Source organism: Trachurus trachurus (assembly GCF_905171665.1).
Source record: "Trachurus trachurus genome assembly, chromosome: 1".
Classification (NCBI taxonomy): Eukaryota; Metazoa; Chordata; class Actinopteri; order Carangiformes; family Carangidae; genus Trachurus; species Trachurus trachurus.
Genome location: NC_139891.1, coordinates 19,573,874 through 19,586,894, shown reverse-complemented (window position 1 = coordinate 19,586,894; position 13,021 = coordinate 19,573,874). Strand labels below are relative to the sequence as shown.

Below are 13,021 nucleotides of genomic sequence, written 5' to 3'. Positions count from 1 at the left end.
TGAATTTAAATAAATGTTGGATAGTTTCTATGGGTGCCTTTTACATGTGTCTAAAACCCATTTTATCTGCTGGCTCCATGAAGAGCAGCACATCGCTCTGCTAATGTACCGTGCTCCCTGCTGCTGCCTCTCGTAACTGTCAGTGCAGTGATCTGAATCTACTGCTGGTGACACACTGACTCTGCATGGTCACCTCACACAACCCCACGCCAAGTAACACCAACTATCCCTTCAAAACTTGTCAAATATACTATATATTATAATATGAGTCAGTTGTAAGTTAGGTTTTCCACATTAACGAGCAGTGTTGTTGTGAACACTGTGTGATCTTGACACATGAGCTGTCTCACCCCTGACAATAATACAAACAGAGCCTCAGTCTGTTCCTCTGTGTTGTGTAGATGCAGCTGAATGTGACACAGACCAGCAGTGTGGATAAAGGTGGGACTCCTCCAGACTTATGTCCTGTTCAGGGGGGTCTCGGCTGCGTACAGTCAGTATTTTTAAGGGTCTAGTTTTACAGTAACAGTATTCTGTCATTTCATTGCCTGACAATGGATGTCTTGTCAGTGTTTTTAACCTCAGATAAAAGAAAAAAAAGTTTTTTGTGCACTTATTGACCATTGTGAGCTCTCTCTCTCTTATTCTTGGTGTGTGAGTACATTGAGGCTCCCTCTGAGGGACCTGTGTATAGTCTTGCAGCATTGGTTATAACCTGAAGAAATATCAAAGATGAAAATGAATGAATTCATAATACTGAAGATAATCTTATACTAGATTTAAAAAAGAAAAAAAGAAAAAAAAAAGACAGTGACTCTAGTTGTTGTTTGTGGCATGGTTATGCATTCAATGGTCATAATTTTAATGATTAAAACTGAACAAAAAAAATCCTTCCCACTGGCACTGTTCTGCCCTTTCTCTTTTCGGTTCTTTTCTCTTTGGTGTGCATTGTTGCCGCTCCTCTTGCTAATGTTGTTGCTAAGCTATAGCCTCGCTCAGTCGTTAATCACCAGAGCAATATAGAGAACATCTTCACACAGTGGCCATTTTCCTCTGAAGTCATGGGGGAAGCCTCTTAAAGCCACTTTAGCAACTAATCTAATCTTGAATCTTACATGCACCAATGTGTTGACTGTGAACGCAGCCCATGCTGCACGAGACACTGAGAATTAAAGTAAAGCCAGTCTGCAATTAACATAAATGTCAGTGTCAGCATTACTAAAGTTATTAGGTGACAAATCGGTATACTGGCTTGTGTGTTAATGTTTAACATTAACTAACACGATATAGTTTGATGATCAACATGCATCGATAATGTGACGGTGAATCAGTGCCAGTGTTTTTGTTGTGATATAAATGAGCACTATTCTACCAGTGTCTGAGCCTCCCACCCCTCAGCGCGACGTCAGGGGAAAATGGCCGCTGTGTGAATATGGTCTATTGTAGCAGTCGAGACGTGAACATGAAATCCATCCCTGTGAACCGCTGGCATACAAGTGCATGAGTCTATGATTGAGTCCTCAGTGGTATGATAATGGTGTTCGTTGTTGTTTGATCTGCAGATGTGATGTAATGTATTGCTCTGGTCTTCATCGTCCCTCCTCCTCCTCTGCTCACACCTTCCTCCTCCTCCTCCTCCTCCTCCTCCTCCTCCTCTGCCTCACACCACAGCTCCTGGCCTCCGTCTGATCAGCACATTTGGATTTAAAAGTGACTTCCCGTGTTGTTGAGCTTGATCCAAACTCACATGTGTACACGCAACAACAGTTACCGATGCTAAAGTGAGGCTGAGAGTAACCTAGCAACAAGCAGCCAGTACACAGGGAAAACAATGACGGAGGTGATTCAAGCTGCTTCCACGGCAGAAGAAGAGTGAGACTAATACACACAGAGTGAATTCTTTATCAGGTGGTGGATTGTGAAACCTACAACCTGAGATTCAGTGTTTGTGGAGCCAGAAGATCCAGCTGTTGTGTGAGGAGGAGGAGGAGGAGGAGGAGGAGGATGTGAGCTGCTCCTCCCCATTTGTCTCCTGCTTTACGTTCTGACCTATGTCTCTGTGAAGCTGAACACGGCTGCTGACGTCCTGCCTCTCATCCCCCACCATCCTGAGCACACACACGTGACAGGTCTGAGAGAGGTGAGCATGAGATCTGGTCTCGGAGCCTCTGTGGACCAGATCTGGTCTCGGAGCCTCTGTGGACCAGATCTGGTCTCGGAGACTCTGTGGACCAGATCTGGTCTCGGAGCCTCTGTGGACCAGATCTGGTCTCGGAGACTCTGTGGACCAGATCTGGTCTCGGAGCCTCTGTGGACCAGATCTGGTCTCGGAGCCTCTGTGGACCAGATCTGGTCTCGGAGACTCTGTGGACCAGATCTGGTCTCGGAGCCTCTGTGGACCAGATCTGGTCTCGGAGACTCTGTGGACCAGATCTGGTCTCGGAGCCTCTGTGGACCAGATCTGGTCTCGGAGACTCCGTGGACCAGATCTGGTCTCGGAGCCTCTGTGGACCAGATCTGGTCTCGGAGCCTCTGTGGACCAGATCTGGTCTGTGTCCATGCAGGAAGAATCAGGTTCAGGTCTGGTCCATCATGGCTAAAACCTGTCGCCTGAAACACCCTGTTGTCAGATCCACGGTCATTTCGGACAAGCGGGACGTGGAGCAGTTTCCTCTGTTCCTTCACGACGGTCTGGACTTTTTGTACTTGGCTCTGGTTGCTTAGTGACAGGCTTTATCAGACGCACTCCTCCATTTTTGTACATTTGCCAAAAGCTTGGGCAGACAGTGGCTTTTTTATTTGTAAAGACATGAACTTGCTTGCATATATAAATAAAACAAAATAATACACTTGTGTACTTGTTAATAAGGGAATACTGTGAGTCTGTGTCTTCATTTCATCTGACAGCCTTTAATCAATTGATCATGACAAATGATCAAAAAGGTAAGTGCTCTCACAGTGGACTGGATTTTCAACCACACTGGAAGTCACGGAAACTCCTTCAGCTACGGCCTCAGATCACTTCCAAGTACTTTACTGAATAAAAATAGAAACACAGCACTTTTGTTTTTGCTTACAATTTTTATGAGTTGGAATGTAAGATCTAAGATTTTTCCTTTTTCTCATGTTGTTAAAAAAAAATGTGTTTCAATCAGTGTTAGTGAGCACTTCTTCACTGAGGTGAGGTGAGGTGAGGTGAGGTGAGGTGAGGTGAGGTGAGGTGAGGTGAGGCGAGGAGAGGGACCATGGACAGAACATTTATACCCATACAGTATGTAATGGTGTTAAGCATTAAGCACTGTTAGTCTTTTATTGTGTAAATGATAATAATAATAACTTATAATCACTTAATTGGAAATAAGCATACTAATACCTATAGGTATAATGAATAATAAGGGTTGTATTGGCAGATCTGGATCCTGCTGTTCCAAAACTGAGATACTAGAAGACAAAATTGTGAAAACGTGATATTTTTTCAACAAACATTAGACGAGGTTTGAATGTAATATCTATGGACTTTGTGTGTGGTACACAATGTGCCTTTTTTTCTCTAAAGTCCATAAATGTCCATGAGGCCAAACATAATCATTTTAAAAGTGACGAATGTAAGAAATGTAGCCTACAGCAAACTTGTAAGCCTTTACCCTGCTGTTTGTTTCATTTGCCTGCATGAAACACATGCAGTTTTCTTTCCAGGATTCATGAAAAATGAGACACAATTCAACCATCCTGTTTCATCACCCGTGAGATGTGACTGAACTAATTTCAAACTGAATATTGAACTTTTTGTGCCCTAACTGGAATTGAGCTCTTGCTGCCGACCTGTAATATTTTCACAGCCCAGCAGGGAGCAGCAGCCCACATTTGGGTATCATTGTATACTGTAACTAGCCAGGTAGTTACCTACTGCTACTCACATTTCCCTGCATTGTGTCAAAATGTGTTTGCAACTGAGATGGAGTTAAACAAGGTCACGTAGATGGTAGCCTATAGGACTGTAGCCTAATGCTACAGGGTGAGCAGTGGGAATTACCCAGGAGACAGACGCAGATAATTTTTTTTTAAAACTAGCCAGAAATGCGTCCTGCATACAAATACAATAAAAAGAGTCTAAAAGTCCATAAAATCAGAAAGATTCCCTTTCCTTTACAGTGTTGTAATCCTCAAGCCCGTCATCCAGTCCTCATCAGTCTCGTTGCTCCGTCAACAACGCTCCCCTCTCCCCATTGATGGTCCCTTCCATGTCCTGGTCACATCAATGTCCCCAATGTTTGTGTTGTACAACACTTTGAGCTGACATGTGATCAACAAGTGAACATATTATCAATATGAAGTTGTCAGGAGATAATATAATGTGTCATTGCCTATAAAAGCCTTGCAGTCACTCAGCATGAAGATATGAAACTGTCATGTTATTGTAATGTAGTATAGTAGATGGAGTCTTCGGTTAATAAAGGAGATACTCAGAGCTGGTGTGTTAAAGGGCTACACTGTCGCCCATAATGTCAAATGACAGGTAATATCAGACCATTTTGTTATCAAGTCGCTAAATGACACCCAAGTTTTCATAGATGACATCATCGAGATAGTGGTCCGTTGGCGTGGTTGTGCTGCTGCTGACGGGCAGAGAGGAAGTGGAGCTGGACGGGGAGGAGGAACCAGCTGACCGAGCTGGTTTGCAGACTTGACTGTACAGGTGGGCGAACGGGTCGGGCTTGCTGTCCGTGTCACAGGTCGCCTGTTCCTTCTCAGTCGTGGGCTCAGCGTAAATAGGTTCGTCATCTTTTCGCTGGGTGACGGCTGATCTACTCTGGACTGGACTGAGCTTGTCGTACACCTCTGAGTAGACTGAGTCTGGATGATCGGAGTCGAAAGTAAGGCGAGGACTGGGGGAGCGTTGGGTGGGCTCTCTTGAAGCGGGGGGTTTGAGTGGAAGAACACTTGCAGGGTCTACATACTGGGCTGTGGAGGACTGTGATATTGAAACAGACCGGATGCAGTCAGCCGGGTCGGCGTACACGCCATCTGATTGGCCACTGTGATGGCCTCCAGGGGGGCTGCTATGTGTGGGGATCAGTGGGAGCGGCATGAGGGTGATGGGAGCGGTCTGTGGTGGAACAGACAGCTCTTGCGGAGTGGGACATTTCCGTTCTTCTACACTCAGGCTGTTCTCCAGGAGGGAAGCCACACCGAGCACGTCAGAAACTTTGGGAAGGGGGGAACGAGAACGCATGCTGGCTGCGTTGCATTTCTCACCCTCCTGGTTCTGGCTCCCTCCAGCATCTAACTTCTTCTGTTTGATGGTGCTCTGAATCAGGGAGAATATGTTCTCAGCCTCCTGAGTCTCGAAGGTGAATGTCCCCGGACCAGATTCACAGCGTCGACCTGCCTCAATGGTTAAAGACGTCTGTTTAAAAAACACAGACAAGTGTTTTTACGATGCAGACCACCTGTAATAACTGATGTGTTGCGATGTGTGAAGCTAAGAGACACTCACCTTATCTTTTCCATATCGCCTCAGCAACTCGTATGGCCACTCTCTGACAGCACTCTTCTTCTGTGTTTCTTTGAGGAGCAGTGCCTGTTCTCCCACCTGCAGCCAGTATGAGCCCTGTAGGCCACAGCGAATCGCTGCATCCGTCCTCTGAACCACCACCCAGAACTCTGAAACTGAGCAGAAGGAAGAAAATACTCAGTTTAATCTTGTGAGTGTCATTTCACTAAAGGGGCCCTCAGATGTGAGTGTTAAAGCAGAAGTAAGCGATCCGGTCGTTTTGGCTAACTTCTTGTCAGCCGATGGAGTTAGCAGTCCCCGCCCTCGTCCCTACGTCGCCACATTCACGCGCATCCCTTGGCTGCACACACAGAGAGGACCGCCCCTTTATGCCGTTCTCTCTCCTCATGGATAAAGGGATACAAGGAAAGTTTTCTCCTTGGCTTACAGCAGAGCAGAGTGACTGACAGACCCGTGTTTTGGACCAAACACTCTATAAGTGATTGCCGTCGGAAGATATAACTATTTAAGACTTATATTAACACAAACATTCCGCTTACTTCTGCTTTAAAACCATACAGCCATAACAGCAGGTCTTGGTTCTATACGAAATATAGTAGTAGTTTTAGCGTGAAACGTGAACCACCTTCTTCTGTATGATGTGTACCTCTGTACAGTATATCTATCTATCTATCTATCTATCTATCTATCTATCTATCTATCTATCTATCTACAGCGGGGAAAATAAGTATTGAACACGTCACCATTTTTCTCAGAAAACATATTTCTAATAGAGCTATTGACATGAAATTTTCACCAGATGTCGGCATCAACCCAAGTAATGCACACATACAAAGAAATCCGAACATTAATGTCCATAAATTAAGTTATGTGTAATAAAGTGAAATGGCACAGGGAATAAGTATTGAACACATGAAGAAAAGGAGGGGCAAAAAGGTATGGAAAGCCAAGAAAGCAGCTGGAGTTTGTCAGTATTTAGAATGTAATCCTGTCTCCTATCAGTGCAAAGTAATATCTGCTGGTTTAGTCCTGATTGATGCCTTTTAAAAAGGTTTCTCACCACCAAGGTGTCAGACAATAAGTATTGCATGGTGGGCAATGGCAAAGAGCTGTCTAAGAGCTGTCTAAAGACCTACGCAACCAAAGATTTCAGACAGAAGAGTCAAAACAATAATCAGAAGGGTTCCCTAACAGTCCAGGACACTGGTGGAGAGCTTCAGAAAGACCTGGGATCAGCAGGTACAGTTGTTTCATAGAAAACAATAAGTAATGCACTCAACCGCCATGGCCTCTATGTCTTGCATGGTGTGTGTGCATGGAGGCCATGGCGGTTGAGTGCATTACTTATTGTTTTCTATGAAACAACTGTACCTGCTGATCCCAGGTCTTTCTGAAGCTCTCCACCAGTGTCCTGGACTGTTAGGGAACCCTTCTGATTATTGTTTTGACTCCTGTTTTGCAATAGTAAGGTTGTGTAGGTCTTTAGACAGCTCTTAGACAGCTCTTTGCCATTGCTCACCATGCAATACTTATTGTCTGAGACCTTGGTGGTGAGAAACGTTTTTAAAAGGCATCAATCAGGACTAAACCAGCAGATATTACTTTGCATTGATAGGAGACATGATTACATTCTAAATACTGACAAACTCCAGCTTCTTTCTTGGCTTTCCATACCTTTTTTCCCCTCCTTTTCTTCATGTGTTCAATACTTATTCCCTGTGTCATTTCACTTTATTACACATAACTTAATTCATGGACATTAATGTTTGGATTTCTTTGTATGTGTGCATTACTTGGGTTGATGCCGACATCTGGTGAAAATTTCATGTCAATAGCTCTATTAGAAATATGTTTTCTGAGAAAAATGGTGACGTGTCCAATACTTATTTTCCCCGCTGTATCTATCTATCTATCTATCTATCTATCTATCTATCTATCTATCTCTTCTTCTTTTTTTTTAAGTATATATTTTTGGGCTTTTCATGCCTTTATTCAATAGGACAGTTGAGAGTGTGACAGGAAATGGGAGGCAGAGATGGGGGGAATGACATGCAGGATAGGGCCGTCCGACGCGGGATTCGAACCGAGGACGCCTGCAGCGAGGACTATAGCCTCAACATATGGGGCGGGTGCTCTGAGCTAAACACCAACCCCTATCTATCTCTTCTTAACTCTTCCCCTCGCTTGTCTGGCTGTGTTCAAGGTTTCTGCCTCTTGAAAGGAAGTTTTTCTTCACCACTGTTTCTGTGTGTGTGGTCGCTCTTGGCGTGAAACTGTTGGGTCTCAGTTAATATTACCATGAAGACAAGGTCTAGATCTGCTCTGTTTGAAAAGTGCCTCGAGATAACTTCTGTTTTGAATTGGTGCTGTATAAATGAAATTGACTTGACTTGACAGATGTCATCTACCAGAAGAGACAGAGCCGGCTCAAGTCCATTGACGTCTGCGTTGCTGCACATGTTTCATCAGTACTATTTTAGAAAAGCCAAAGAGAAGAGATATAAAAACTCCACTGAGATGGTTTTGGGGTCTTAAATCCACAAATATATCTTCTCATGGATCAACACTTCAATGAAGAAGGAAGACAGATGTACAGTAAACATGGTATGAAGTGTATGCAAGGTGTTTGTTACGCCTGAAGCACACACACACTATGTGAAATCAAAGCACAACACAGAACAATAATGTGGTTCACACTGAGATAGAGCCTAATATTTTTCTCCAGCACCACTATTGGGTCAAACTATGCACTACATCATCAGCAACAACAGCAGTAATCAACAAGTGCATCCTTTGAGGACAATGGAATCACAACAATACAACCAGAAGACGTTTTTAAATCCTTTCTGTCACATGAACTACATTCTTGCTGTCCATCACCGGCTCAGAGAAAACATGGAGACATACACTTTTAAAATATTATCAATCATAATAAGCTTTTTATTGTCTTGAACATTAACAACGGGAAAATGTGTCTGAACTGAAGCAGAAGAGTTACCTTGGTCTGCTGAGGCGTATATCTGGTTCTCTTCCATGTGGAGAGGCTGAGAGCCCAAAGTGCCTCCTCTCTGACAGATGAAGGAGGAAAATGAGACATCAGCACCAGGATGTAAATAGGTACATACTGTAGGTAGCAGACCTATGTTTCAACACTGAATGAACCTACGCATTTAAAGACAATGATCAATTCAGGATAGGTAAGAGTTTCTGGATTTCCTGTTCCTTCTCACCTGAAACGCGCTGTGACACAGTTTTTCCACCCAGTCGACACAGTCATCTTTGCGTGCAGCGAACACCATGGTTCTGTCCTGAGTCTCCACGCAGAAGGCGGACATGTTGTCCTGCAGCACAGACACAAGAATGTAGTCTTCATCCAAACTCGCAGGTGTAAAGATTATGAGGGCCGACAAGCTCACCATGGGACAGGCCTCTGCATTCGGAGGGAGTCTGAGGACGCTGATCAGCTCGGACAGTCTCACCACCTTCAGCTTCCTGTCCCCCAAAGGCTGGTGGTGCCTCCTGACCCCGGTGCCATGATCGCCTCCTGTTCCCCCTCCTGGAGGATACAAGGTAGGTAGACAGACAGAGACAGGTCTGTCAGCTTCAACTACAACCCATCAGCAGGGAGCTCCAGCTCACTTATCCCCACCCCATCAAGGTATTTACTAGCTATTTCATTTACTGCAGAGAACACATTCTCCTCCGAGGGCAGAAAGGCTGCAGGAGGCAACATGAATGCTGAATAGCTGCAGGAGGTGGACACGACTCAGTGGTGTGATGAGTATTTGCTGAATGAAAAATGTGGCAAGGAGCCTTAAAAGAAATTGGTTCCATCTGATGGATTACATCTGCTCTGAAGTCAAAATAATACAGAAGCCCTGACAGGCCACAGAAATAAAGCTGAGGATTTGCTTTCATACAAAAAGTGTAAAAAAAAAAAAAAGCCACTGGGAGATAAGGTGCACCAGCTCCAAGCATTTAGATTATTTCCCTGCTATTTATAATTTCTCCACCTACAGTACTCTAAACACAAAGTAAGTAAGTGTGCCGTGCCTGATCAGTGGATAGAAACTTAAAAAGGCTTTTAAGAAGTCAGGTGAGAGTAGTATGTTTGGGTACAGGACGATGAGCCAGCACCTGAGGGGGTAAACACTGTCAGATATTATATGTCTTGTTAACAGCCATCGTGCACAGTGCCGGCTTGCAGTCTGTTCCCCACACTGCTGCGTGCCAAGGTAAAAGTCACACGTTATGTCAGGCCACTGGGCTACCACATCTGTCACTAAGAGTCACATATGACTTTAACATTCATTGAATACACATGCTTTCTATTTCCATACACAAATTTGTTTTCAGATGGAGCCCCCAAAGCAACATAAGTGCAGTCAATTGCGCAGAATACATTTGGGAAACCGGACAAGGCCGGCTGCAATATCCCAAACCAAAGACAAAATGTATGTAACATAATTGTATTATTCATTTCAAACCCACATGCTCTACCTGTCCACCCATTCCCACTGATTATAGCCCTTGGGAGTCTCAGTCTCAGTCATGGATGTGCCGCTATAAGCTATATGTTTACAGTTGGCTGATTACTTCACACCTGACCTCGCCGAATGAATATTGACACACGAAGTTTTGAAGTTGAACATAATTCAGTCGGTCTCCTGTGCAGCACAGTCGTGTTCAGAAAGTAAATGAATTCACAGCCTTCTGTGGCGTAAATGAGCATTGCAAAAACAAACTCAACACAAATACGTTAATTCCAATTCAAGTCACTTGTCCCTGGGGGCTTCCATACATATTAAAATGAAATAATTAATTTTAAAATGAATGCTCAGCGTGATTAACAGGAGAGCTTGTGGCTGTTCTGACAGCACATGTCACCACCATGTGACAATCTCTATTATGCTGCTGCGGATACTGCACATATAAAAATCATGTTGTGACATCCCCAGTGTTTCCAACATTGCTTGTTCTGTTTCTGCACATTTAACCTGCACTGATATAAATAACTAAGGCCTAGTGACGAGTGAAACACAAATGTCAATGTGTCTGTCGCTGTGATGAACAGTTTTCTTCATTGTCGATTCACTCTGGCAGTGAAACAGGAGGTAAACACATCGACTTTATATCTGACAGGAACATTTGAACTTATCATACGTCTTTACTCTAAAGGTCCTACTGACACTCCTAAATGCAAACACAACACAACTTCAAACAGTCCTGCACCTCCACACACCTGCTTGGCAAGCACTCACACATCTGTGACGCACAAACCAAACATGAGCACATGATCTGGACTGACTTAGCGTTATCTCAGATGACCTCACATAACTACAATGGTATGTTGCAATGTCGGCCTCTCAGGGGGTCTGTTTAGTTTTAATGCCCTGCAGTTTCACTATATATTTAGCTTCTTCAGCACTACATGTTTTCAACCTCTTCTACTGTAACTCTACTATAAGTATGACTTTAATTTAAACTGCTGAAATTATCTATATAAAATGCAAAATTTAAAGAAGTGTTGATTTTCTTTCATTGGGCAAAAGCAACACATCGCTCTTCTGGTACTGATTAGGACCTAACTGATAATGTACAGATGTTTACCTCACACAACCCCACATTAAAAAACCTGGACTATCCCTTTAAAATAAAGTTGTTTAGTTCATCTTCTGTCTCCACAGGTGATTCATTTAATTCATTTGTATCTTGTGCTTTGTTGAAACATGTTAAGTTTCAAGTTAAACATGAAGAAACCCTGTTGTCATCAGACTGAAACTGACCCGTCACTCAATAACTCATCAAAAGAAGACCAATGACGGAGAGCGGCAGCAGCAGGTACCTCACCTCCTACATCCTGAATCTCCAGTCGACCAACTGCTCTGTTACTGGGAGGGAAAAGAGACAACCACACTTGTTTCCATTTCTGGCAAGAGACAAACACATGGTTAATGACAAGGGGGGTTGATGCACACAAATCATATGTGCTACATATAGACGTCAAAACATCTGCAAATCTACACACACATACTGTACATACCATCGACCTGAACCTTTATTTCATGACGGACATACTCAGTTTTAGTGTGACACAGAGGTAAACATTAGTCATCCATATAACCAAGCCTCCCCCTGATGTTCATGTTTCTCTTCTCATGTCCATGTTCTTCTCTTAAAATCTACGTTCCTCCCTCAATTTTATTTGTATCGTGCCAAATCAAAACATTATCTCATCATCCATTACAGTCAGACACAGTCAGGACTTACTGTAGGTGTTGCCTGAGCACCTGCGTTGTACCTGTATGTTTCTCCCTGCCAGCGTGTTGACCTGATCAGCCTGTAATGCTTCACTGCATCACCCTGTTTTAGTCTGTGTCCACCCCGAGCTCTCACAGTAGGTGTAGTTCACAGATGCAGTGTTGGGGTTTAAGCTCACAGCAGCAGTGTGTGAGCTGTCAGTCTGCACAGGAATGTGTGGCGGTGAAACTGTTGTGTTTGAACATGTTCACTTGGATTCTTGGCTGATAACCTCTCTAGCAAAGTTAAGTCTCGTTCCCTCAGTAAACTGTGTAATCTGGATGAAATTGTATCAAAAGAATCTGTATTAACCCTAACCTTGACCCTAACTTCACATGTCGAAAAGATAAATAACAGTCATATCATCATGATGACTATATACAGTAGGTTTTATGAAATTACAATCACTACACTGTGCCAGAAAGCAAAGTCTTAGCTTTACACTGCTCGCAACAGTAACTGAACAGCAGCAGAACAGATATCAATATCAATATCACCATACTCACTTTGCCGGGTTTGTGTGGTTGGAGGTAAACCTCTCCTGTTTTGGTGTAAGAGTCCATCTGGGAAGAAAATCCACCTCAGTCCTGGTCTTTGTAAGAACTCTGAGGTTTTCTTTCCTTTTCTCCTTCTGTGGGTTGAGACATGCCCACTGTTGGACACACCTGAAATATGATCACACACTCACACACACACATACACACACATAGGTGTGTTATAAGGGGCAGAGTCCAAGATAAACTCAGCGTTCAAGTGTGTATACCGCGATGATATCCTTTATGTCTGTAAAGAAATAAACAGTTTATTAGTTGTAATAAACTAGTATTTCGCAGACCGACTACTCTATCATTATCAGGGATTACAATGGGTATAGTAGGAGTGATGCAATCAGACATTACTTGTCCTCTGCTGAACCTCAGTGAGGTACGCTCTGCATAAGACAAAACAATGAACACCTCTTGATGCTGAAACTGCTGTTATGAATATCTTTTTCTCAACATCCAGCTCTTCTTCATCTGTAATGAATTAGATTAGATGTGCATGTCTTCCTTGATTATAAGTAGATCCACGCTCTATATTACTATGAAAGTATTTAAGTGCGGAGAAATGTGCACTACACAGCCTGCATTCAGAAACCAAACCTTAAAACCCCATGAAGACATGAGGGCCATGGATAAGTGTCAGTGACCACATAGGGATGTCACC

At 43.5% G+C, this 13,021-nt stretch overlaps 1 protein-coding gene across 1 annotated transcript; it reads right to left on the bottom strand.

The window, feature by feature from the left end:
* Positions 1–4,546: 4,546 nt before the first annotated feature.
* On the bottom strand, positions 4,547–12,425 carry dok1a (docking protein 1a; the record flags this gene model as incomplete). Its single annotated transcript, XM_083975154.1, has 7 exons — positions 12,322–12,425; positions 11,366–11,444; positions 8,932–9,071; positions 8,746–8,856; positions 8,514–8,583; positions 5,498–5,670; positions 4,547–5,407 (listed from the first exon to the last, which is right to left on the bottom strand). Exons 1-7 carry the CDS (start codon positions 12,376–12,378, stop codon positions 4,547–4,549), a joined length of 1,491 nt encoding a protein of 496 aa, XP_083831280.1. The 5' UTR covers positions 12,379–12,425.
* Between the last annotated feature and the right edge of the window lie 596 nt (positions 12,426–13,021).